At 41.4% G+C, this 27,706-nt stretch overlaps 1 protein-coding gene across 1 annotated transcript; it reads left to right on the top strand.

Annotated features, from left to right (window-relative positions):
• The first annotated feature begins 7,692 nt into the window (after nt 1-7,692).
• Nucleotides 7,693-21,040, top strand: IYD (iodotyrosine deiodinase). Its single transcript, XM_008496910.2, has 5 exons — nt 7,693-7,974; nt 13,633-13,827; nt 15,701-15,860; nt 18,429-18,585; nt 20,430-21,040. The coding sequence occupies exons 1-5, from the start codon at nt 7,794-7,796 to the stop codon at nt 20,610-20,612; spliced, it is 876 nt and encodes a 291-aa protein (XP_008495132.2). The 5' UTR covers nt 7,693-7,793; the 3' UTR covers nt 20,613-21,040.
• The last annotated feature ends 6,666 nt before the right edge of the window (nt 21,041-27,706 follow it).

Raw genomic sequence — 27,706 nt, 5'->3', positions numbered from 1 at the left:
AAACTCTTCAAATAAGCTAGCTGTGTTTTGATTTGGTGCAAATAAGGACTGAAGTAATAGAAATAGCTATTCCAGGAATAGCTAAGGCTTTGAAATGCTGATTTTAAATGCTGCGTGCTGCCATTCAGCTGTCCTGTCATAAGAGGATGGAATGAAAGAAAACACACACAAAAAGTATATTAGTAATTAGAAATAAAAACAAAAATCCACCTCTGAAAAGTAGGGGACTTTAATTTTTTTTACCTTTTATTTTGTTTAGGTTTCTTCCCCCTGTATTTATTCTGTGTCAGAGAGACAATAGTAATGTATCTTGCACCAGCTACAAAGGACATCCAGCTATAATTTCTCCACTGCTGTTACTTGACTTCACAATGTGACTTAAAAAATTTGATTATATGGAGCACTGCTATAAACTCACTGTAAATACTCACTCTCTTGTGCTGCAAAGTGATGAGGGAGAGAGAATTGGGCTGATGCCCTATACTCAGCGCTGGTGAGGCCACACCTCGAGTACTGTGTCCAGTTCTGGGCCCCCCAGTTCAGGAAGGATATCGAGGTCCTGGAGCAGGTTCAAAGGAGGGCAACCAGGCTGGTGAAGGGACTCGAGCACAGACCCTATGAGGAGAGGCTGAGAGAGCTGGGGCTGTTCAGCCTGGAGAAGAGGAGACTCAGGGGAGACCTCATCGCTGTCTACAACTACCTAAAAGGAGGTTGTAACCAGGTGGACGTTGGTCTCTTTTGCCAGACGACTTTCAACAAGACAAGAGGGCATGGTCTTAAGTTGTGCCAGGGGAAATTTAGGTTAGATATTAGAAAGAATTTCTTTACGGAGAGAGTGATCTGGCATTGGAATGGGCTGCCCAGGGAAGTAGTGGATTCTCCATCCCTGGAGATATTTAAAAAGAGACTGGATGTGGCACTCAGTGCCATGGTCTAGCAACCACAACGGTGATAAAAGGGTTGGACTCGATGATCTCTGAGGTCCCTTCCAACCCAGCCAATTCTATGATTCTATGATTCTATGCCTGTGCTGCAACGAAAAGCCCAGGCAGAGCAGGTACAGGCTCTGTGTACCTGGGGATGAAGGTTGGAGAGCTGCAGCTCCAGGGGTCCTGGAATGGGGCTTGAGTGCTTGCCTAGTGTCCCAACCCACAAGGTGGGTGCAGCATTGCCACACCTCACAAAGTGAGCACAGGTCCTGAAAGGTGGGGGCCCAGACCAAATACCACATCCCACAGAGTGGGCGCAGGTAGATGTCCCCAGAGATGGGGGTCAAACCAGAAAGATTTGGGCTGGACCCCCTTGCTTTTGAAGTTCCTTCACAGAGCAGCTGAGGTGTGGCTGGGCCCAATCCTCCTCCTATAATTAATCTCTTTTAACAACCTACTCAGTGAGATCAAGTTTGGGAATTCTCTGCATGGGACTCTAGGGGTGAGATTATTACCCAGGAGGTTTGTATAAAAACACAACTTTACCTAAAAATGACTAAGATTATAAAGCATTGAGTGAGATTACAACTAGCAGAATTAGAAATTATTGTACTTTCAAAGCAAAGGATTACAATTTAGCAAAACTTAAGGAAATTGTCAAAACAACAGGGTACAACTAGCAAAACTTAACAATGAGGAGTAAAACTTAACAAAGTTGGAAACTCTGTTACCCTTATGTGCCAAGATAAGTTTTGGAAGAGAAAAAGAGATAAAAGATAGGAAAGATAGCACTATCCAGCAATGATCTCAGTAGGAAGCTGTGGTCCTTGCATGGTGAGCATGCATCCAGCATTTTGAGTGTGCCTCTTTTGTTATGGCTCACCCCACCTTTTTTGGGGGGGACTTTGGCATATCTTGCAAAGCCAGGTGTTCACTTGGACCCCTCCAGATGGGATGACACAGCAATAACCCTTATTTCTGCACATTTGCCCTCTCCAGTGGCTTTACCCGGGGCACGCACAAGATGTCACTCTGCCTCCACAGGGTACAGCTTGCCTGCCCCTGTCCCTTATCAAATAAGGACAGTGTCCTGCCTATCAGGGTGGCCATCAAACAGAGCTCCACTTGCCAGGCCAGTGTTCAGCTGTTTGGGATGGCCACTAAAGGAGGGGATGCTCTTGTGAAAATAGGGCCCTGTTTATTAGGGTGGTTACCCAAATGAGGGTCTCTCCTTGAAAGAGTGGCTTATCAATGAGGTCTCCACCCGAGCACTGTCCATTTTGTCAGGGTGGCTGTTTTGAGACAAATATTCTTTTCAGGATTCTATACATAGGGTGACAGGTAAGCTGGTACTTCATTACTTTGGCATCATAATCACAGTGGGGCTCTGATAATGGAGCTGGTTCAGGTCTACCTATGCATGTGCTTCGGTCCCACATTTCAGTCAACATGGACATAACCTGTCAAATTTCTGTCTCTGCATTTGACTTTGCCTTCCCCTCTTTGGCTTGGAATGTAGAGAATTAATTTGCTGTGATATTTTATCTAGAAGAGATTTTTCTTAATTTACCTGCTATTGGAAGGGACCCAAATAATAGAAGACATTACTATTACAAGGTTATGCTTAGAAGTGATTATGAAAAACTATTATTTTGTCATTATGTGTTTATGCTTCTTCATAGTTGGGGCAAATAATGTTTAAAGTCTGCAGACCCTTGGTGGTTTTTCATGCGAGTTCAGTGATGTTTCAGGCTCTTTGTTTAGAGAGCTGAAAGTTTTAGAGAGTTCCTGCAGACTCACCCATGTAGCTTTACTTCAAAGAGCAGCAATCTTCAGGTCTACCAGGTCCCTGCCATGGAAAACTCATCCTGTTCATAGTGGTAACACTGGTACAGCAGCAGCAAATAGCTCCTTCTGGTATGAGTCAGGGTAAATTAGTCTCTGCATGGAAATTTAAGTTATTTTCTGAAATCATAAATACTTTCAGGACCATTATTGTCTCATTGGGCATGAGTAATATGTTCTATTTGGTACCACAGATCCTAATAAATGGATTATGTTATTTAGAAGGATATTAATGAATCATGTTGTCTATTGCTAGTTTATTTCTTCTGCCCTATAACATAAATACAGAAAGCTTGCAACTGAAGGGTGGTATCCTGAGGACAAATGGAAAGAATTACTCTATTGTGTTGTGCATTGTTGTCTCCAGCTTTCATTGCTATGGGATTTAATTGGGTTATCCACTCTACTGTTAGATTTCAAAAGGGTAGTTCCTAAGCAGTAATAACATTTGTGGCAATCCAAGCCATGGTAATGAAAAAGATAATCAAATCTAATGCTACAGGGCATGATATTTGATATCTCCAGGGGTCATAAAGAGATCAGACAGCTGATCTGGGGGGGAAGGGAAGGAGACTTTTGTATGGGAGAAGTGTCGAAGAGGCAAGAGACAGCAAAGTGAGGGTCACCTTGCTGAGAAGCACTGCATGCTGGTCATTTACAGAGCCAGAAGGGCATGTGCTAGATATATCCTGGAGGTGAAGACACTTACCAAGCTAACAATATTTTTAGTAATGCCAATACCTGGTGATATAGCAGGTTTAGCTAAGCCTAGACATTTGTCTCTACATGTTGACTAAGAAATTATATTGAGTAGTGCATCTATGCTCCTGCCTTGCCCATAGTAGACATATACTAAATCGGTGGTTGATCATGGATGGCACTGAATAGCTTCTTTTATTTTGGTTTTGTTTTTCAGTAAACATCAATCTGAAACTCCCATCTGCCTCTGATGACAATGTAATATTTCACTGCATCTCTAGACGTTTCCCAGTGGCCACTTTTTCATGCTTTTAACTATAAACACATTGAGGTGTTTGTGTGGATGATTTCACCAATATATATATATGTATATCACAAGGGTCCTGACAGTGGCTTGTGCACTAACTAGTAGCAGAAACTGAAGTAAACACCTAAAAATGTGTTTTCTCTCAAACTTGTGCTGTATTCACTGCAATTACCTCTTTCATCTTACTCTATACATTCCCTCATGGAATTCTAGGTTTTCTACTACTGGTCTTCTTTACACAGGTCTGATTTTAACTAAAGGAAGAATTCTCATACCAAATCCTAGCCATCTGAGGCCATCTAGTGCTATAGCCTGTGTTTGCCCATGCCCAAAGGTATATTAGTAGAAAAAAAGAGAAGGCTAAGGACTGCATAACAGTCCCTCCTTCTGTATGTCTTCCCAGGTCTCAGCAGTCAGAAGTTTAGAGATTTCCTATATTAGGTGGTTTTAACTATCATAGTGTGTGTTTTATAATTAATCCAATGTGAACAGATGTATTGAATCCCTTTTTGAATGGCTAGACATGACTGGTTTCCTAAGGCATCCTATAGAAAGTCTTAAAAGTTCTTCAATCAAATACTGGCAGAAAAACATAGGTAGGAAAGATTGTGGGGCCTGGTGGTTTTTGGTTCTGACTATTCACAGTCTCCTTCCCCTCTGTCTCTGTGCATTTATGTAGTCCACATTCACCCTGTGCAAATAATACATTCATTGAGAATTTGTGCTTTTGGAGGCTCTTCTACCATTTGCATCTTTTGTGTAACTCTTCTGTTAGACCCCACATATATGGAAGAATTAGAGACATGCCCCAAACTAGCCATATCTCCTAGTAATGCCATAAGCCTCCTCCAAGCAGGATGAGAGGAGTATCCTGAGGTCACGGGGACCTGGGTCATGGGAAGAAGCAATGGGGATTATACAAAGCAGAAATGGAGCTGTGTAACTTGGAGCTCATGGCTGGGTGCTGAAAGGTAGCTTTGCTTTCATGCAGTGTATCTACATTAGGATGGTAAAACAGCAGAGGTCAGAGTCAGTCAGTCCCCCAACTCTCATAAGCAGAGTCACATGAACCAAGTGCAGAGCCAGTTCTTGTAGCCTATAGATGACACATGTTACTTATTTGCCTACAGGAAATTAAAGGGACATATCTGATGAGTATGTATGTATGTATTTATTTCAGAACAACAAATTCACCTAGAATTCAATGGGAAATGTTAGAGGAAGAACTTTGTGTCCAAAACCTTTTAATACAACAGTCTGTATCTTTTAGAGTGTTTGTGTGGATTTCATACAGTAGTACTTGAATACTAATTAGTACTTTTGTGTTCTTAATCATTATATTTCTATCAAAATTTTCCAGCTTCTTTCTAAGTCAAAAAAGCTTCACTAATTCCCAGGAATAGCTATTCATAATGTTTCTCCTGATTTTTCTGAAACTAAACAAAACTAACCAAAACTCAAGCTGCTAGGCTTTAAGATTTAGGGTAGAACAGAAGAAATAATAAGTTCCCTTGAACTTGCCATGATGATAACTACATTTATGTAATGCTTGAACCAAAGAAAATTCAACAGTGCATTTAGAAAATCTGATGAAAATCTACCATACAAAAATTGACTGCTTCCATCTACTTCCCACAGTCCCTCAGTGTATCACTAGTTTGGATGTCTATGATATGGAGTTGTTGAGACTAAATCACCTTTTTATAACACATGATACTGTGAGATTTCTGTGGGGCTGAAGTTCCAGTTAACAATCTTTGCTATATAAAAACAAATACAGGTTTTTCATATGTTAATACCAAAGTGGCTTTTATTTACCTTTCTTTCATTCTCTGCTCTACAAGTGAAAAAATAATATCACATCACCTCTAAAAAAGTTGAAGTTATTCCAGAAGAGTGAGAAATTACAAGGTTTCCAGCACTGAAGAGGTATTTATTTTAAGCAATACCTTTCAACCTTCTATATTATTTCTGTTTCTCTTTCAGCACTGACTTGTCTCTGCAGGATGGATTCTCAGCTGCTTATGCAGCTGAGATCCTAATTTATGTGTCTGTAAATATTCAGTGTTAACAAGAACATATTCCCTGTGGGAGAAACAGTCAGTGCCATTCAGACCACATTCCTTTTTCTTTCTATCCCAAAGAGCAGGCTCTGGAAAATGTCTGATGAAACTGCAGATCCCTATTCTACTCACATGAAAAAAATTTATGTTTCTAATTGGTATTAGGTGAAGTCTCTCTTCCCATGACTGAATGTCCAGCAAGTAGAACAAATGAGTTTAAATATCTGCTTTAAATCAAGAACAGGTGATAAATTTAACTATTTTTCTCCACATGATAATCATTCAACTTCCTATTCCTGTATACTTCATGGGCTTTGTTTATTTGTTCAAGATCAATGAGCCAAGTCCCAGGTCACAACTTGACTGGGAAGCAGGTAAGAGAAGATTAATGGCTTGGGTTTTCAAGCAAGGCACCCTCTTAGCCAGAGGCAGGTTCCTGTCTAGTGCCAAATTTACTGTATTAGACCTAAGTGCAGCTTTTGCATATTATTTTTATTTCAACTCTGATGGATTTATGCAGGAATTTGGCTGGTTCTGGGGAACCTTCCTACTCAGTATCCTGGAAGGAGCAGGACCTACTTGGGCCTGGGGGGCTGTGTGTTGGGTAGGATGCACTGCAATACCAGTGAAGTATTTATTCTGTGTCTGAGCTGAGCAGCTGGGAAAGCCCAGCCTCAGTACACGTTGTGAGGCAGTTTTGTTTTACCTCTAAGCATACCTAGGTACATACAGCTAAGAAATCTGCTTGGCTTTACCCCTTTTCATACAAGGAACTTGTATCAGGAGAGGACAGGCTAACAGCCAGACTATCACTGTGTGCTGCCAACCACTACAGCCACACATTCCTCTTCTTGTGCACGAAACTGCTTATTAATCTGTGTTTCCTGACACGCTGGCCCTTCCTCAAGGCAACCAGCAACATTCACTGAAGCATGGGAAGGTAGAGAGCATATAGCAAAGAGCCTTTGGAGTGGCAGTGGTCAAATGAGACCAGGAAGAGTGGGACCAGCGTGTGTGTGCTCCGTGCTGCGTAACCAGTGGAGTGAGAGATGTGAGTGGGTGGGCTTAGAACCTGCCAGGATGAAACCTGTGCACAACCAAGTAGCTGGAGGGGGTAAAAAATGAGTTAAGCAGTTAGACATTGACCACTTTTGTATTAGACCAGGATCCTATCACTTTTTAACCTTGCCTCTGATAAGACAGCTGAGTCAAAGTCTAAAATTCACTGCAGTGTAGACCTTCAGCTCTCAAGTATTTCTTATTCTGGTTCCCTGAATTTTTGTATTTTTTTCTGCCCCCAGAACATCAAGGAGGAATACGCTGTCCTGTGAAACATCTCGTTCATGCTTCATACAGCAGTAACGCTGCCATTTTCTTTATCTGTTTTATTGACCCATTTACACAGTCAAGGGTGGTGCTGCCAGCTGCTTTTTAATTGGTGATATTCTGATTTCCTGGGGTCCAGGCAATATGGCAAATTTTCTGAGTTAAACATTGAAGAGATGCCATCACATTTTAAAAGTCACTTTCCTACTTGGCTCTTTCTCATAATCACTGTTACAAGCAAGATTATCGGTATCACTGTGATGATAAATACTATGAGGGAGAAGTGTTTTGTGCTAGTCTGGGGTTTTGGAAGGTCTCTTTTTTTGTTTTTTTTTTTTTTTTGCACTTGATGGCATTTATGAGTTTGTATATAGTCATGCCTAGGTTCACTGCCTTTAAGCAATTTCTGGAAAACAGAGAAACCTGGGGCTCCTTAAAAGCAGAAGCACATTCATAGATGAGATTGCAGGGGTGGTGACTGAAAAGTAGAAGCAGGACAGGGTCAAAGACCAGCCTTGGGTCCTCCCCTTTCTTGCTTACTGTGACTCTGCTCTTCCTATTTAATCCTCTCCTTTTCGGGAGAGACTGTTGAACTTGGAAAGAAGACTCCATGTTTCCATAGTCATGGCATTCTTTTCTTCTCTAACCCCAGTCTTTATAGCCATTATATGTATTTTGATTGGGGTAATACTGAAGAAGAATAATGGAAAGAAGGAAAAACGTGGGACTAAAAACAAGCCTCTATCTCGCCCATGGGTGGATGAAGATATGAAATATTTCACTGACCACCACTTAGAGGAAGAAGGTAAGAAAAAGTCTTATTCTTCTGAGCAGCTTTGTTTTTTGAATTGGATCTGCTGATAGAAATAAAGATATCATCTTCTCAGCTTCTCCACAGTGGTGGAGATCCATAGTGCTACTGCTGCTGTGTCCTGAGCTTGTCAGTTCTGTGGAAGGAGACTGTCTTGATGTCTTGTCACTTGGTGTTAATCTCTGAAAATACATTTTTAATTTTCACTTACTTTTAATTTTCACCTGCGTGAACTGGAAGACCACTACCTGCTCCTCTGCCCAGCAGATCTCAGACCTGTGAAGGACTCTGTGGGGAGTGCAGAAGTGTAGGAGATGCTGCTGAAGTCCCCCCAGCCTCTTCCCAGGCCTCATTATTATGAGCAAAGAGAAGACCCAAGCAGTTTCTAGCTGTAAACTCATTTTATAGACATATCATCCCACTTTACTATCTAGCACTACAGATTTTATCTCAGCACCCCCAGAGAGGTTGGAAATGGGTTTATTACCCATTAGTTATTACCAAAGTCCTCCATTTGTGACTTGTGTGAAATCCATCAGAGCTTTCGTGGGATCAGCACTGGGATCATTTGGGAGGTGTGTTGAACACATATTTAAGAGCAAAGTGTGGTGATGGTGCTAACTTCTGTTCACTCAGCTGCATATTCAGACCTGTACAGAATGCCCCTTTGTTTTATTTTTTTGCAGTAGTGATATTTGATGCACAGCTTGGACAACAGTCTGAGCATAAAATGTACCCTTCCTTAATCTTTCTTTCTGACCATAAACTCCCTTAATTTCTTTGAAACTAGCTTGGGTGGAAAAGGTGATATTAACTGCAAGGTTCAAGTTCATAGGAACAGAACTCTATAGATTTTTGTTTCACAATGGTTTTTTGTTCCATAGTGACACATTGCCTGAGCATATTTCTAGGAGTTTTCTAACTTACATTGTTTCTCTGCACAAATTTCTTTTTCTAACAACCATTATTCTCTTTATGTAAGAACCATTATTTCACCATAGTGTTCAGTGATGTCTGAGTCAGTGTTTTGTATGACTTTCAAGAATTAGTAGATACTTGGAAATTTTGAAACCATGCTGACTATTCCCCAAATACACAAAATTTACTAAAAGTTAATTCATATCCTCCTTTGTACAACCAAAAATTTGCATAAAACTTTCATGCATTTCCTTTGCCTTTAGTAGCTGACCAGTTTGATTAAACTGCTGCAAATTAGAATTCCTTTGAGTAGTTCAAGTGATAATCTACAAACTGACAGTGACATCTCACTACAACTGTTTCTGTCAGTTAAAATATTTAGATCCTCTGTATAAACAAACCTATTAGCTCTTACCGAGGAGCCTTACTGCCACAGCTCCATATACAAAATGTTATTCTTTTATGCCTTAGTTGTTTTCCCTTTATTCAAGTCCTAAATTCAAAATTGTACTAGTTTCAAATTGCTTACAAAAAATTGGCAGGTTAATAGATAGGTTTTTGTGCAGTTGCTAAAAGGAGATTTAATTCTTTTTAAAGAAAACCCCTTACAATGTAATCCAATGTTAAATTAGGCTTTCTTGCTATTTTGCTTTTAACGACAAATAATGCTATGTGGTCCAAACCCCATATCTTTGTGAAACAGGCATGCATGTCTTTTGTCTCCAGAAAAATATAAATAATTGTATCATGCTTGGAGAAGATTTTGCTCAGGAGGAAAAAGTCTGGCCTGACTGAGAAGAGAATATGGCCACCTTGGTAAGGACCTGGGATCTGCTATTCTGCCAATGCTATAAAGGAGGATCAAAACATATCCTCCTTGTTGTCAATGTTCAGATTTTCACCGACTGGAAAATGCTGAAATGCAAACATGGTTATATACAAATATTTTCTTAATAGTAAAGAATGCACTCACTGTGCAAATTCTGTTACTTTACTAACTTGTCTTTATTAGAAAAGCTCGTTTCTACTTTCAAGTAGCAAGCTGAATCATATTTAAAGACAAAGTTCCTCTAAAGGGAATTCTATTTAGGTGAGAAAGAAGCATATTTTAGGCCTTTTCTAAATGTAGAATAGAGGGATGCTGTAGGTGAAAAAGCTGAATCTTGAAGAGCCTCCTAACAGAAAGAGGCAGGTGAAGACCAAGTCCTTCACTATGTGTCCATGACCAAAGTGGGGGCACTTTGCCCAGAGAGTGAAGTGCTTGGTAAGAAAAGAACTGAACTTACTTGAGCATCATCAGCCCTCTCAACCTTTCTTCAAGTGTCACTGCCAGGGATGTTTTCCTTGGAAGGGGAATACCTTTGAGCAACTAAGCATAAGGTGTAATTAGCTGAACTGCTTGGATGGACTCAGTAGAGTCACTTACTGGCAGTGAAGGGCAGAAAGAGGAGGAACAAGTGCTCCTGAGCTTCTCTATGTTATGCTTTTGGCAGCTGAAGAGAAGAATGCTTCTCAGTGCAGCCAAAAACCTAGTCTTGTGGTTAAGTGGAAAGCATTAACTCAGTCCATTTGTTTAATGCCTTAGCTGGCAGTACTTCAGATTTGTTTGCATACCCATCTGTCCTGTAACTTTTTCCTTCATTTATGAGATCCAGAATGAAAGACTGTTGTACTATGGATTGGCAGGAACTTTTTGTGTGTGTGTGTGTGTGTGAAAATCTGTCCATGTCTTGCATTACACCATGTGTAATTACAGATCAAATTCAGATGAAAAAAAAAAAAAAGATGCTTCAATCTTGTCTTGAATGATGAGTCACAAGGACTCTCTTCTAGTAGTGATCATCTGATCCCAGAGTGGTGGTACCTTGTTTCCCACTGCTTCAGGTTTACCCAATTAGATCTGGACTGTTGCAAAGACAGGGTTAGTTTTTAGCATGGGGATCTTGTGGTGTATTGGCCACTTTCTTGGTCATATATTCAGATCAATACAGTTGATGGATAAGGTAAACACAGAGCCGACAGTGTTGTGGAGGATGAAGATGAATTCTGTGTCCTTGTTACTTTGGGGTTCAGTTGCAGAAATTAATAGCAAAGGCATTTTATTACTACAATGTACAATGGCCCCAATGCTCCACCTCTTCTGAAAATGCTCTGCTCGTTTCTTGTAATACTTTTTAAAATAAATCTTTTCCACTTAGAAGTATTTCTCCTCTCCACAAGTTCAAAAGCTTCCCATATCTTTTAACAATGCTACTGATATGAGCGAGATAGTAGTGGTTTAATTTTTCATGTAAATCCTGTGTTCCTAAATGACACAAAGCATGGACATGTTGCATCACTGTGTTTTTCTCCCTGCTGATGCAGACACCTTCAGCCTTTGTCATCTGCAGACTAAAAATGAAAACTGGACTTTTCTTTACCCCATTTCTTTAAACTTGTTGGATGAATTTGACAGAACTCTATTCTGTGGGTTAAAAATCCTCCTCTGTTTGTCTACACACCCAGACTTATTGAATACTACTCTACATCCATTTTTCTTGCTCTGTCTTGTTATTTTAAAGGACATTTTTCCAGTCCTGGTGCTTACCCTCCTTTGGTTTATAGACAGCAATCAGATTACCTCTCAGCTTTCCTTTTACTAGGTAAACTGGCAAATCTTCTCTTTATAAAAAAAAAACAGCCACTCCATTCCTATGAAGATCTTAAGAAACCTTCTGCAACTGTAGTCAAGTTTAAGGTAACATTTACAGTATTTTAGCTCTGGCTTCTTCCTTCCAGGGTCTGCCTCACCCACTTGATACTGCTTTTGTTTAAGATCCCTGACCAGCTCTCAAGGTTCCCAAGATAAAGCTGCTAATCACTATTTATAACTTAGAAATAAGGCACTCCATCTCTTTTAGTTCCCTATTAGCCACACGCTCACTTAGCGACTGGATTCACTGCTGGGATTCCTGTAATGGCAGATTATGCAGCAGTCTGCAATTAATCACATCCCACAACCCCCCCACAGGGTCAGTTGCCCAGCAATATTAGTCAAAAAATATGAAAGCTTTATATATATGTATATATATATATATATATATATGTAATTGTTGTATTGATATTTAATTGTTGTATTATACATCATGGCTTTAAAATGGAAAACAGGACTGGAAATGAATTCTCTCCTTAGGAAGCAATTCTTTAGAAAAGTAAAGAGTTGGTTTGGAAAGCAAGCACATTAGATTAGACCGAGTTTCAAGTGAAGTTTCTCAAGAGTCAGTGTCAGGACGAATTATTAATAGAAGATTATTTTTTATACATTGGCCTTTTAGCTCTGTCATATTCCCTTCACCTGACTGTGGAGGCTGGAACAGCAAAAAAGGGAGTGTGGAAGTTTCTGGAAGAGAAGACCACCATAATCCTAGCAAAGGAAAAGTCATAGTCAGCCAGTTGCTATTGAATACTAAAAATAGCATACTAATACTAAATGCTCAGTGTAGTCTGAGAGTTCAAGATGCCCCCAGAAAAGATTTTTAGAATGGGTCACTGCTTTCCATTAGCATGGAACCAGGTCCTTGCAGACTGTGACCAAGAGTGCTTAACACAGACAGAAAATGCTAAACAAAACCAACTTTCTGGGTGACTCCTTTGTATGCAAAATGAAATGTCTGTTGCTTGGTGTCCAGAATAATTCTGTTTAGATTCAATATGTGAAGCTATATACATTGCAGACTCTTGCACATGCTGAGCCACACTTGTAAATATTTCACTTCAGTTTATAAAATGAATAGAAAGTCAGCCTTGTCTCTACGGCAGCTGCATACTACTTAAACACAGAAGTAATTGCTGTTTGAATTTATACTGGAGATTTCTATTATTCTGGAATAATAGTCTAATGGCAACTGAAAAAGAACTGGAATGCTTTTTCTTGACTCAGCCTTCTGCAGCAGATTGCTCAATACTACTGACTAGCCAAAATACAAAATTTAAATGGCTTAAACTTTCATATCACAGTTGCAAAAAAGTATTGTACCTTCTTATTCTAGGAACACGGAGGAGAAAGAGTTCTTGAAGACAACAGCAGATGTACTCTGTGATATAGAAAAAGAGACAGTGAAATGAGGAACCGCTTTGAATTCTAAAGAAACACAATATCCCATATTTGATATGTGGTTATCCTAAGTGTAGGTGCCTATCATCCATTTTCTTTTACACTGAAAGTACCACGAAACCAAAGAACTTAACCACAGTCACATTTTTGCAGAGACTGGACTTGTGATGCTTCTGCTATGAAACATCAATAGGGAAGAAGCCGACATTCAGCTCTTCAGAGATTTAACACATCATGGTAGTTAAGCTCTCTCCTTAATCTCAGTAATTTAGGAATTTTTTCTTCTTGTTTGATGGCTTAGGAAGGACCACACGTGAGAAAAGTGGGCTCAAACGTTGGCTGCCTTTCTACAGGCAGGCTTGCAGACTGAAGTGGAGAAGACCATAACTTCTTTGTGGATCCCACTTGCTACAGCCAGCCAGGACTCTCCTGCCTCTCAGTATATAACAAGGCATTTATTCTGTAGTTGGAGCTAGGGATCAATGAGTTGTGTCAACTGGAACCTCAGACTTTGCCTTTCCAGGGGTGCAGAAGTGCAGTGTATGCCAATGTAGGCCAAAGTTCATTATGGTTATGAATGGCAAAGATATAAATAGCATTCTCCAGCAAAAAGATCTCTAATTACTTTTATTTCCTTGCAGATGCTGATGAAGAGGGGCAAGGACTTGAGGAAGATGTTGCCCATATCCCCTTCATTGCGGAGCGCTACTCTGAGACTGAAATGATTAAAAGGTCACAGATGTTTTATGAGCTTCTTAATAAGAGGAGGTCTGTCAGATTTCTCAGTGATGAGCCAGTGCCCAGGGAGGTTATTGATAATGTCATCAGAACAGCAGGTATGGTATGGACTGGTTCAGCATCTGAAAAAAAAAAGGATCAGCACTGCTCTTCAGCTGTGCAGAAGTGATGTGGAAAAGTCAAGGAAATTGGCATTTGTCTTATGGTTTTCCTTAGTTCACCTGCAGCTGTAATGAATGAGCACCCATGGGTTGGAAATTACTCAGCTTGAACAACTCTGTGTCAGGGACTGGTCTAGAGCATTCCCAGTTCCCTTGTATTTCCATTGCACCCAAAAGGGAAAAAGAACATTTCAAGACCATGAAATAGAACATTTAATATTCAAACTTTTAAAGATGTAATTTAAAATACAACTGCTGTACAGTGCAGTGAAACATCTTCCATATAGAAGTATTGAACTATTTTCTCTCAAAAATGTCAAATTTTGAGTTCTTCACATGCTTTAAAATTCCATTCATTATGAAGACACATATCATAGTTTTTTGGATTTTGTTTGTTTGGTTTGGTTTCTAACCAAAAAAATTCGTAACATTGTCCCAGCCATGTTTAATATTTCTGTTGACATAAATGGTGGGGGCTTATTAAGGGACAACCTTAATAAAACAACCAACTATGCCAGTTCTTTCAGCATCAGTACCAGATCCTTATTGGATATGACTTGAGAGTTATGCTGGGAACCCTAATCAAGGTTACTTGTCTGAGTGTCAGAAAAAGAATTTTTTTTAAATGTGTTTCAAAGCATTACTATAATGTCCTGGCCTAATCTCCTTTATGCTTTTATAACACTGAATTGAGCCAGGAGTAGTTTTGAACATTATTATTTCTCTGCTGTGAACTCGCTGCTGTTAGTACAGAAAATATTCATAAGCTTCCTTAGAAAAATGTTCAGTAGCCTTTAGCAGGACTAATAATACAGAGATTCCGAGCAACTGATGTGCACTGTTTTTCCTTTAAAAAGGAAGCAGCTTTGTTCCAGCACTGTAATGAGTCTCCATCTTCCTCTAATAAGCTGGGAGTCATTAAAACACTGAGCATGTTTTGGCAAATGCAGCAAAGTGAACAAGCCTGGAGTGCAGATGAAGTACTTAGTAATCCTAAAAGCTTTGGGCTGTGTAGAGAAAAGAAAACAAACCGAAGCATAAATGTAGTCAGTTCTTACTCAAACCTGAGAAGAGGCAAGGCTCATGTTACAAATACATTTTGATTTAAAAGGTCGTTCAAGCTACCTATTCAATGTTCTTAAACTAAAATCAGTGCTTAAATAAGAAAATACAGTACATGTTTAAGACATTAAAACATTTAAAATGTGTTTGAGGGCCTGGAGTCACCTGAACAGTCTCCGCAACCTATTTCTCTATAATCTTGTACAGATAAAAGCCAGAAGCTGAAGAATATAGTTTTCTGCTAGGCAATTACAATATCCGAGAGTGGTTTTGGTGTGTCATAATCACAGCTAAATAAGCAAGTGCAGACTTAAGATGTGCACACCTACATATACCAGCTCTCTTTGGGACAAAAAACTCAAACTTGGATGCTCTCTGGCAGATATCTGCATTTTGCAGCTCCTCATTTTTTCAGTCTGCAACAGATTCCCATGGGTGGTCACTTAGCTTGACCATAATACTGCCCCATGATAAGATCCACAAAGAGATTTTTACACATCCCTGGTTTTTGTTTCCTGTTAAGATGGTTGTATGAAAGGACTAAACTCTGTCATTGAATGAAACATGAACAGAGAATGAACAAATGAACTTATCTCAGTCCTTTTCTTCCCATCTCACCACCTTGCTTTCTGATTTCTCTGCTGCTCAGTCTGAAAGCCCACAGAGAAGGGCTGATACCTGTTTACAGCACACTCTCCTTCAGCATTGTGCCAATTGGGTTTCCATCCCCCCCTGTTTTTGTATGAAGGTACTTCACCTAGTGGAGCACACACTGAGCCCTGGACCTTTGTGGTAGTTCAAGATCCACATTTAAAACATAAGATTCGTGAGATCATAGAAGAAGAAGAAGAAATCAACTACAAAAAGAGGATGGGAGACAGATGGGTTAATGACCTGAAAAAGCTGAGGTATGGAAAAATCAGTTATCTAAGAGGCTTGCTTGAAGAGAGCTGTGGTTTTGATCTAGGAAAGACTATACTGAGAAGTTTTAGGGGGGTTTAAGCTTTGCTTTCATATGGTTTTCCCCCTAGTTTTCAGGAAGAGAAAAAAAATTTAGCTCAGTTTTAAAAACCTTGCTTTTAAAATGTTCTTTCAAGTCTTAGAATCATAGAATTGCTCAGGCTTGATAAGTCATTCAAGATTAACAAGTCCAGCCTTGTCCTAACCCTATTACCCTATTTCTGATGACCCACCACTTGACCATGTCCCTAAGTACCACATCCAGATGATTTTTAAACACAATCAGGGATGGACTCTCCGAGAAAGAAAGAAGGTGGGGTCAGAGACTGCCCCAGACAGGGAGTTGCCCAGGTTGCTATATTGTGGTCCTGCTAATCTACAGCACGGAAGAGGATCTTTGGGCTGAGGAAAGCAAAATTACCACACAGCAGGAGCAGAAAAAAAAAAAAATCAGTATCAAAAGAACCATGGCAAACAGGTCAAGAGAGGTGATTCTTCCCCTCTGCTCTGCTGAGACCCCACTTGAAGTTCTGTGTCCAGCTCTGGAGCCCCCAACACAGAAAGACCATGGAGCTGTTGGAGTGAGTCCAGAAGAGGGCCACAAAGATGATCAGAGGGCTGGAGCACCTCTCCTGTGAAAACAGGCTGAGAGAACTATGGTTGCTTAGCCTGGAGAAGAGAAGGCTCCAGGGAGACCTTGTAGCAGCCTCACAGTACCTGAAGGGTCATACGGGAAAGCTGGGGAGGGACTTCTTACAGTAGTGATAGGACTTGGGATAAAGGCTTTAAACTGGAAGAGCATAAATTTAGCTTAGACAGTAGAAGACAATTTTCAGTGTAAGGGTGGTAAAACACTGGCACAGGTTGCCCAGGCCCCTCTCTGGATGTGTTCAAGGCCAGGCTGGATGGGGCTCTGAGCAACCTGGTCTGGTGGGAGGTGTCCCTGCCCATGTAGGGGGGTTGGAACTGGATGATCTTTAGGGTCCCTTCCAACTAAAGCCATTCTATGATTCTGTGAATTCTGACTGTCTTCTTCTAAGTACAAGGTGAGATGCAGCACCTAACACAAAAAACTCACTATGCCTGTGTGCTTCCATCTTGCCAGAAGAACAAACTCAGGGACCCAAGTGTTCAGTACACCCTTTCCTGTTGTTTGGCTTTGTCTTGATTCTCAAGATGTTGAGAGGCCCTACAGCCTAGCAAACTCAAGTTATAAAAGAAGCTTGTCTTGTTTGCTCCTTTTCCTTTTCTTTCTTCCTCTTGCTTTTAATATATGTATAAAATTAATTTTTTGAAAGAAAAGCTTAAAAATAAATGGCTGGTTCATAAAATTGCCTCCAGTAAAAGAGATTACATGCTCTCCATCTTGAAAATTTTCCAAGCATTTGGCTGTATGATTTTTTTATATATATATAATCTTTGCTGCCCAGGTAGGTGAAACACCACCATCCCTGGAGGTGTTTAGAAGATGTGTAGATGTGATGCTTAGGGCCATGGTTTAGCACTGGACTCGGCATAGTTAGGTTAATGGTTGGACTTGATCTTAAAGGTCTTTTCCACCCAGAAAAATTTGTGATTCCATGACTGTAGCCAAAACTCTTGTCCCAGCTTTTCTCTCATGTTTGCCAAACAACAAAGCTCGGAGCTTTGCTGCTGACTGTGCTGGCCCCAAGGCTTGTCCCAATGCAATTGCTGAATTGCACAACATTTAATTGTTCCAAGTGCCCTCCAAAGTCTTAGTGACTTGCTTCACTTCACACAATGGGAAGACATCTACTGAGTCTTGGCTTATCAAATGAAGCATATGCACAAAGATTTATTGGATTTATTTCCTGATTTGTTTCATAATGATACACTTTTCAGATGCTTATGTGCTACGTAAGCAACTAAGATGCAGTATTTTTTATATTTTGAGTCAGAACAGTAGAAAGCCTATTTTCTTATCTGAATCCTACACTGTAACTGTATATATTGTTTCTAAGAAACCTGAGAATCAAACGGAGTCTAACAGGACTGAAACACTCACAAAGAAAGTAACATTTTTTGCTGTGAGAATATATTTACTTTTATACCTTAGATCAAGAAGTTCTGAACTTTTCTCCCAGCAGTTTTCCCTGCAATCACAAAAGTGCTGGCACTGTTGGTAACAAGGGGGAGCTGCAATTCTACAAAATTCCAAGAATTAAATAATCTCAAGGGTAACAGCTCATGAGGCCTGTTCAAAGATAAGAAGCCACAAACTACCTCCTATTTTATAATTTATTTTTTCCACTCTTCAGAGTGATTGCATGAACTCCTCAGCCAAATCTGCTAAAATTAAGAACTTTATTCAAGTTTTTTTTTTCCAACATGTTTCTGCTTAAGCTGATAATACTTAATCCTGTGCAAATTTTCTAAGCTTTATTCTCCTGCTTTAACTGTCATGTACCTTTAGTGCCCCTTTGCAGACAGGAAACGTGAATCACAGTGAAGCGAAAAGGTTGCAAAATAAATGCCTTAATATTATTCTTTTGCAGAACTAACTGGATCAAGGAGTACTTGGACACTGCTCCCTATCTGATCCTGATTTTCAAGCAAGTATATGGACGACTTCCAAATGGCAAAAAGAAGACCCACTACTACAATGAAATCAGTGTTTCTATTGCCTGTGGTATCCTTCTTGCTGCGCTGCAGGTACACTGACAGAACTGGCTCACTTGGAGTCAATATATTGGTTTGGATTACATACCAAGACTATTCTGCCTTAAAGAGAGTGGATCCCAATTTAAATTTTAACATTTTAACATTATTGGATTATTACCATTTGTGGGCATGTCTTAGCTTTGAGTCTTAAAATTTATTCTGCACAGGCCCACATCAGGAAGGTGATGTAGTGCAGTGTACTGTCACTCTTATCCCAGCTCAGCTTCAACCCCTATGGTTTCTTCTGTCTTATGCTAACAGGGCTGAGATGGTCTGCAGATTGTCCAGCATGGATGTACAGTGCCACACTGGACCCTTCTCTTAAGTAATCCTAAAAACAAAAAATTGTGGGCTTGACCCCACATACTTTTTAGTATATAATGCTGGAAAAAAAATCAGATAAGTATTTCTCAGAACAGGCTGTACTATTTCAAGAAGTCTTTCTGAGGCATTTCTTTAAGTGAATCAACTTCTAAAGCTCAGGTGTTTGACATCAGCAAGTTCTCAGTTCTGCTTGTTTTATCTGATGTACTTGCAAAAGTGTTTAAATAATCAAGCTTTTCCAACTGCTAACTTGTTCTGTCAACAGGATAACAGCAAGTTGTCACCTCTTGTATTAAGCCAGTTTCTAACCAGGCACTGCCATTTCTTCTTCACTCTAAGGGACACTTTCCTGCCCATGTTGCTGTTACTTATGAGGAGCTTCAGCACTGGAAATCTGAGAAATCAGCAGTGCCAAAGCACATTCATCTGCAACTGCACAGAGTTCTATTTTCCCTCCTTGGAGCTGAGAGCAAAGGGGATACATAGGGAATGGGGCAGAACCAGCACTGTCACTTGCAGAAGCAGTAGGGCTGGCAAGGTTCCACTTTCCCCTGACCCAGCCCACCATCAGGTTAAACTTCTCCCTATCCACTGTTAGGTTCCACAGTGCTTTTTCCCAGCTCTTAGAAAGTAATCTGACAACTTTAAAGAACACAGTGTCCTGGACTCTTAACACTTAGCACCACTACTATTAGCCCTTCTCATCTTAAGAAGGCCACGGAGGTTACCTAACATGAGAGGCCCATTGCCTGAGCATCTCTCCCTGGCTGACTTCTGTACCTCCCAAAATGTTTCCTTCATATAGAGACTTAAATCCACATGAACAACTCTCAAGAAGTGCCTCAAGTTTAGAATTGTATTTGGGATAGTATCAGCTCATTATTATTTGTCAAATTGTTTAGCTTTTTAAAGCAATTTTGTATCGCTTTGGAGGAGTGATGCACAGACATATTTTGGGGTTCTGATGGAAGCTTGAACACTGTGAGAGATGGCAGCAGTTGTATGACAAAACAGAGCTTGTGCTCCCTATCCCTGTGAGGTATAGCTCTCGAACAAATAATCACAAAGCTGCAAGACATCTTCCTGCCAGCTGTATGGGGGGAAGAACCAAAATATTTCTTTGTATGAGCCAGGTGAACCCCATGGGAAGATATCCCAGTGATGTCCCCCACACCTGCCTCTCAACTTCGCTGTAGGCATGGGTCCCTGATTACACTGAGCACTGCAGGCACTTCTGCTGTGCAACAGCCAGACACATCAGGCAGAATAAGGCTAACACCCTGTGCTGCTGCTTCTGTGGAGAAACACTGTACTTCTTTGTAAGAAAAAGCAGGCATCTTTTATGATACTGTTGAGGCTACTAGTAATTCCAAAACCTGCCAGTGAGTCTTAATGAAGTAGCCTTTCTGAGCTAGTCAGTATGGCAATGTGTGCAGGTCTGGTGAGAGTAATGGGTACAGATATAAAGCACAGGCCTCTCCCTCACTGTGTTGATGTCTACCTTGTTGCAGAACGTGGGTCTGTACACTGTGACCTCCACACCCCTCAACTGTGGCCCCCAACTGCGGGTCCTGCTCCAGCGCCCAGCAAATGAGAAGCTACTCTTGCTGCTCCCCGTTGGCTATCCCAAGAAGGATGCTACCGTGCCCTCACTAACCAGAAAACCACTGGAAGACATCATGGTTGTCATGTGAGTCCAGCACCACAAAGAAAGAGCACATCCCTGCTGCCAGCTAGTGAGCAGCAGCCACTGAACTTGTTACTGCTGTTTTCCATGCATTGTACTCCTACATCACTGCTGTTATAGCTGTTTACACTTGTATGTCTTTTAGTGCTAATCTAATCACAGTGGCTGCTGTTTCTAATAGCAGTGATCAGTCAAGCACTGCATTTGACAGGTACTATTACCAATGTGGTAATAATTCAGGCATTTGTTCCAGTGGACATGTACAATGGCATTTAAATAACCTTAATCACTTTTTTTTTTTTTTCTTATAGTGTAGGGACAGATCTTTACTGGAACTGGATTGTATATTTTTCTTTATACTTTAGTGATCACCATTTTTCTCATTTCAGAATTTTAAAGCAGGTTGCATTAAAAGGTATAAGGAGGTCAAACTCATCTGTCTTATCTTCACTGGTATGTGCTACATAAATGTCCTTTAACATTCAATTCTGTCTTGGAGGAAGCTATTTTTCTCATATTCAGTAGCATTTCCCCTACTCAATTCATGTCAAAAACCTTGACTGTACTTTCTCAGACTACTGCTGGTACAAGCATCTCTGTATTGGGAATAACATATCCAAGTTATTTCCATTTATTTATACAAGTTCCAGGCACACTGAGATCATACAGCAGCTATCAGTCATGACCCCACTTTACTGCTTCCATGGGAAGTGACCCATGGAAGAAGAAACTACTATCCTGGTTATCCTTTTTATACCTACAACAATTCTATTTTCACACCCTGAAATTTAAACTGCTTTCAAGACCCTGACATGTGAGATGAGTTTTCATACCATACCAAATCAGGCTTATTTTGAGGCAATGCTTCCTTATTAAAAGCCTTGTCTGCTGGCAAGATGAGCATGGGCATCAGTGGGGGTTGTTCACTGAAACGGTTGATGCTGCTGATACCTGTGCTGGTAGAGCCCCCTCGTGGGGTTGTGGTTCCTGCTGGCTTTAGGAACAGCACAAGATGACAGAGACAAGTCCTCCCCTGAAGCTGTCTGTATTCTGCAAAATACTTTCCCACACTGCTCTTTGCTGCATATAATTGCAGGCACATTCAGCCACATTGGCATCAGCCTTCCTTCTGGGTTGCGCAAGTTAAATCAGTGCACCTTGACTGAAGTCAGTTTTATTTAACAGCTTTTTGAGGTGTAAAGGCCTCTCCATCACCCAATGAAAAAACCTATTTTTCTCTTTGGCAGACTATTTTGGTGGTATTTAGCAGGCATGGCTGTGTTCACCTCTTTTACTAGCCCTGCCTCACAGCCTCAGTGGCACAGCAGTTGCAGGTAGAGTTTCTCATCCAGATCCAATCTGAAATGAGGTTTTGTAACTACAGTAAAATAAAAAGAAGTCGTGTGACTACACATTTGCAAGGTCTGAAAGCTGCTCAAGGAAAGAGGTATAACCTTAACCAACTCAAGGCTGATCAGTTGCAGGTTACCAGTTATAGTGAAAAGAAACTTGAACACTATATAGAAATAGTGTTCAACTCACTGAAGTGCCGTTTTCTTTCTGTGCAGATGCTGCTCTGCTGTTTCAGGCTTCCTAGCAAAGAAGTTTGTGTCTATCCTAAATGCCTATAAAGCCTTAATATGTTTAATTCAGAGTTCACATGGATAGACAGCTGAACCTCTGTTGTTTTGTAATCTGTTCTACAACTACAAAAATAAACTGCTTCTGCCTGGCCACAGTCTGCAAAATAACAGGCATGTTTATTCCATGACAGCACTCAGAAAAGCTTATCAACTGAATGTGGTTTAAACCAGCCTGGAGTTTGAATATATATACATATATGTTTCTACTAAGATTTCATAGTAAAAACACCCCAAGAACTAAAACACTTGAAGTATCAAAACTGTCACAACAACAAATATTTGTGGGTATATACCAAAAAGCACTAATGTGTGTTTTTCTCCCATATGTTGCTGCTACATACATAGTAGCATAAAAACCTAAGTTCTCACACCTACTGAATGGTTAAAGATCGGAAAGCACTTTTTTACCCTGCAAGCAGCAAACCTCCTGTGACATCTGGCTGGGTCAGGTCAGCAAGCAGGCTCCAGGGACTGTCTCTCACCTTTCCCACTGATGCAGGCTGGAGGATTGGGTCCCTCTTTACCCCTGACAGCAAGTGAGTTTCTGCTGCAGTGGTACATCTGCAGCAGGCACCTTTCTTCCTGTGACCATCAGCCACCACCCATCCGCCTTCCTCATGGGCAGGCAGGAGGTGTCCATCTTGTGGAGGTGGGGAAGGATTTCTGTGGAGCAGCAGATGCCTGAGTGTGGCTTGCTAAGTCTCTGAGAGGAGGGATGGTGGCACCAGTAGCATTCACAGGCTAAACCCTGGATGTCTGAGGGGTGCTCTGACAGGTTTGCCATCTCCCAAGGAGACAGAGGAGTGTTGCCCAAGAGCAGAATGTGCTGGGCCTCCCTTTTTTCAGAGAATGGTTTTGACAGCCTTCATGACCAAAGTGACTCCCCCCTCTGCTAGGGTAAACATTTGTGTGAGCTTGTAGTCTCTCAAGAGTGGACCGGGGGAGTTGTGAAGTGTCACTCAAGAGCACAGGTTACCAGAGCTTTTTTGCTGTGAGGGCAGAATTAGTGGCAGAAGCATGCAGCACTGATGAGTTTGTGATCTAAATGTCACACTCTTTGAGGAGCATATGACTGGGATCATCATCATATGAGAACAGTGATGCTGGGGAAGGAGAGGAGACATCAGTCAGGGCTGTCAGAGCAGCAGGAGTGTGCAATAGCGTTTATAAGCTACGGGAAAGGTGCTGGAGGAGGTGTTAAGTTGGTGCACAGTCTCATGAAGAGAGACCTGTTATAGAAGGAAGTGTCGTCCAAGAGTAGCAGATGGCTGTGCTGAGATTTCCCTTTTCCAACAAGGGCGATGTGGGTGGCAGAAGTAGGTGGCAGGGAACCGTGCTTATGAGTGAAGTGACAGGCTTTTGTGAGGGAAGAGGACTTTTGGCTGACCACATAGTCTGCTGTGCAGATATGGTCTCCAGGAGCAGAAAGTGGCTGTCCTCTGGATATCTCAAAGTTGCCTTTGCAGTTGGTCTCAGGTCAAGCCATTCCCACTAGGTGTATATGCAGTGTGTGCCATCTCATTTCATTTACAAGAAGAAATACTTGATCTTGCTCATTGAGCACTGTGTGGAAGCCTTTGTAGAGTATGCATTTCTCTCAATCACCCTTGTGCCCTTTTGTCAGAGCATGAATGCTCCTTATGGACACTTATTTTCCTTGTTCACAATTGAATGCAACCTCACAGAAATGTGTGGGGTTTTTGAGGAAAAACCTGCCAGTATTGAATAACATTTGAGCCCTTTCTCTTATCTGTGTGGACAGATTTGTATGCATTCAAGGACCTTCACTGTCTGAGGTTTGCCAGCCAAATGGACTTGAAACATGGTGGGTTGCATCACAACCCAGATGATTAAATGAATGAGCATCACATGCTGTTGGAGCTCAGACCAATGGCAAACTGCCTATCTCCTCTCACAGCATGAATGGCTAAACTAGCATTGGTTTCAGTTCCCCTTGAATACTGAGCTTGTAAGCTATTGCAGCTCACCTGGGGCTTCATTAGCAATTCAGCTGATGTAGACAAACACTGCTAAACCACAGGTCTGAACAGTACAATAGCAAACCCTGGAGCCCCAAACCAAGAGGGGAAAATAAAAATCCAGAAGTCCCCCATGCAAAATATAACAAACCACAGGCCAGAAATCAAACTGCACCAATCAAAACCATGGGCTTAAAAAAAAACTTAAAAAAAATGGGGCCCAAACCAAACAAACCATAGATCCCAGTGAAAAATCAAAACATAGGGCCTGAAACAAAAAAATAACCAAACCACAGGCACCAAGAAAAAGAACAGCCCACATAAACCAATCATAAGGCCCACAACCCCATCCTAAAATAAACATGCACCACAAGAAGGAACTAAACCCGAATTATGGGCCCCCAATCCACAAGAAAACCAAACCATGTGCCCACAAATTAAACCATGGGCCCTTAAGAACAAAAATATAAAATATAGGCTCACAACAGAAGAACAGACCTAAACCACAGGCCCTCAAAACAAAAAAAAATAATCTGAAAGTCCCGGCACAATCACAAACCAAACCAAACGGCCCAGAACATAGAAGAAAACAAATCATAGGCCCACCATCTAAACAGAAAAAAATACACAGGCTCTTAAATCACAGGCTCCTCAAACCAAAGGCCCCTAAACTGAACTAAAACCAAATAAGAACCTTAAACACCAAGGAAAACAAGAATCCACAGACAGTCAAACCACACAAATACCAAAGTATAGGCCAAAAAAAACCCAAGAAAAAAAACCAAACCACATGACTAAAGAATAAGAAACCAAACCACTGGAGCTCCAAGAAAAACCTAACCACAGGGCTGCAAATAAATAACCAAGCCCCAGACCCCAAGATCAAAACAAAGACCCTAAAAATCAAACAAACTCCAACCCACAGTCCCTGAAGCCACACAACATCTGAAGCCACACAACATGCAGTGTAATAAAACCACCAGGCCCCAAACCAAACCATAAGCCCTAGATATAAGCAAACAAAAAAATCTCATGGGCCCAAAAATGAAAAGTAAACAAAACAAAACCACAGGGCTCCAAACGGTATGAAATACAAACCAGAGTCCCCACACCCACACCCCAAAACCAAGAAAAAAAACGAAGGCTTCAACAAAACAAAACCAAAACCAACCACATGAAAAAATCAGAGACACCAAAACTAAAACCAAACTATGGGTCTCAAGACATAAACCACAATCCCAAAACCAAACCAAAAATAAACCACAGGCCAAAGAAAAAGGAGAAAACAAATCACAGGCACCCAAAAGAAATCAAAACCACAGGCCTGAAAACCAAATGAAAACCAAATCAGAGGTCTTCCCCCCCCCCAAAAGAAAAGACAGGCACCCCAACCACACAAGTACCAAACCACAGGCCAAAAAACCATCCAAAAAATTACAGCTCCCCAAACAAATAAACCACAGACCAAAAGCAAACAAAGTCAAAACCACAGGGCCCAAACCAGAAAACACCAGAACCACAGAACCCAAAACCAAATACAAAACAAATTATGGGCCCAAAAAACCCAAACATCTGGTCCTTAAAAAAATAACCAAACCATGAGTCCCAAAACTAAGCAAAACCCCAAACAAACAGGCCCAAAACAAAAAAACCCACACCACCGAAAGACAACAAACTCTATCGAAAAGAAACCACAGGACCACAAATAGGAGAAACTCAAACCACACACCCCCAAAACCAAAAACCTAAAAGCTTTAAAAAAAAAAACCCTGAAAACTATTACATGGACCCCAAAATGGAAAAGAAAACTACGAGATTCCAAACCAATATAAAAGAAACCACAAACTCCCAAACCAAGAAAAAAAACAACCCACAAGTCCCCCAAACACAAACCAAACCAATGCACCAGACTTTAAAAAGAAACAAAAAACCCACAGGCCTCCGCCTCCAAACAATAAAATATCTGGCACATATGAAACCAATACCAAACCTGCACAAAAAAAGCCAAATCAAAGGACAACATTAACAAACCACAGTCCCAAACTCCTGAGCTCCCACACCAAGATTAAACTAAACCACAGAACCAAATAAACAAACTAGAGATGGAAAAAACAACAGGAAAACAAAACTCTGGGGCCCAGAGAAAAAACGAGACATAGGGCCTCAAACAAAACAACAACCAAATCACCAGCCGGGAAACCAAATGAAAACCAAATCACAGAGCCCCAAACCAAGGAAAAAAACCGAAGCACAGGCACCCAAACCAAAAAAACAAATTAGAGTACCTTACACAGAGACAACAGGCTGTAGGCAAACAAACAGAAAATGATGAGCCCCAAAAAAGACAAGGCTCAAATCAAACCACTAAACTCTATGCCCCAAAAAATCATAGAATCATAGAATCATAGAATCATAGAATTGGCTGGGTTGGAAGGGACCTCAGAGATCATCAAGTCCAACCCTTGAACCACCGTTGTGGTTGCTAGACCATGGCACTGAGTGCCACATCCAGTCTCTTTTTAAATATCTCCAGGGACGGAGAATCCACTACTTCCCTGGGCAGCCAATTCCAATGCTTGATCACCCTCTCCTTAAGGAAATTCTTTCTAATATCTAACCTAAACTTCCCCTGGCACAACTTAAGACCATGCCCTCTTGTCTTGTTGAAAGTCTTCTGGGAAAAGAGCCCAACCCCCCACGGCTACAGCCTCCTTTCAGGGAGTTGTAGAGAGTGATGAGGTCTCCCCTGAGCTGCCTCTTCTTCAGGCTGAACAGCCCCAGCTGCCTTAGCCTCTCCTCATAGGGTCTGTGCTCGAGTCCCTTCACCAGCCTGGTTGCCCTCCTTTGGGCCTGCTCCAGGACCTCAATCTCCTTCCTGAACTGAGGGGCCCAGAACTGGACACAGTACTCAAGGTGTGGCCTCACCAGCGCTGAGTACAGGGGCAGAATCACTTCCTTGAACCTGCTGGTGACGCTGTTCCTGATACAGGCCAGGATGCCATTGGCCTTCTTGGCCACGTGGGCACACTGCTGGCTCATGTTCAGCTTCCTGTCAATCCAGACTCCCAGGTCCCTTTCTGCGTGGCTGCTCTCAGCCACTCTGTGCCCAGCCTGTAGCGCTGCATGGGGTTGTTGTGGCCAAAGTGCAGGACCCGGCACTTGGCCGTGTTGAACCTCATCCCATTGGAATCAGCCCAACTCTCCAGTCTGTCCAGGTCCCTCTGCAGAGCCCTCCTGCCTTCCAGCTGATCCACACTCCCCCCCAGCTTAGCGTTGTCTGCAAACTTGCTGATGATGGACTCAATCCCCTCATCTAAATCATCAATGAAGATATTGAACAGAACTGGGCCCAACACTGATCCTTGGGGGACACCACTAATGACCGGCTGCCAACTGGATGCAGCCCCGTTCACCACCACTCTCTGGGCCCGGCCCTCCATCCAGTTCTTAACCCAGCACAGGGTGCTCCTGTTCAAGCT

This window comes from Calypte anna, chromosome 3 (genome assembly GCF_003957555.1).
Source record: "Calypte anna isolate BGI_N300 chromosome 3, bCalAnn1_v1.p, whole genome shotgun sequence".
Lineage (NCBI taxonomy): Eukaryota > Metazoa > Chordata > Aves > Apodiformes > Trochilidae > Calypte > Calypte anna.
Note: the sequence above shows the minus strand (reverse complement) of the source record. Positions and strands in the feature narration are given on the sequence as shown.

What these genes read in the sequence shown, in the direction of transcription:
- IYD (XM_008496910.2), top strand. Translation starts at nt 7,794, where the DNA reads ATGGCATTCTTTTCTTCTCTAACCCCAGTCTTTATAGCCATTATATGT. An exon ending in AATGACCTGAAAAAGCTGAG is followed by an intron (nt 15,861 to 18,428) that starts GTATGGAAAAAT and finishes ATTCTTTTGCAG; the next exon opens with AACTAACTGGATCAAGGAGT. An exon ending in TCCTTCTTGCTGCGCTGCAG is followed by an intron (nt 18,586 to 20,429) that starts GTACACTGACAG and finishes ACCTTGTTGCAG; the next exon opens with AACGTGGGTCTGTACACTGT.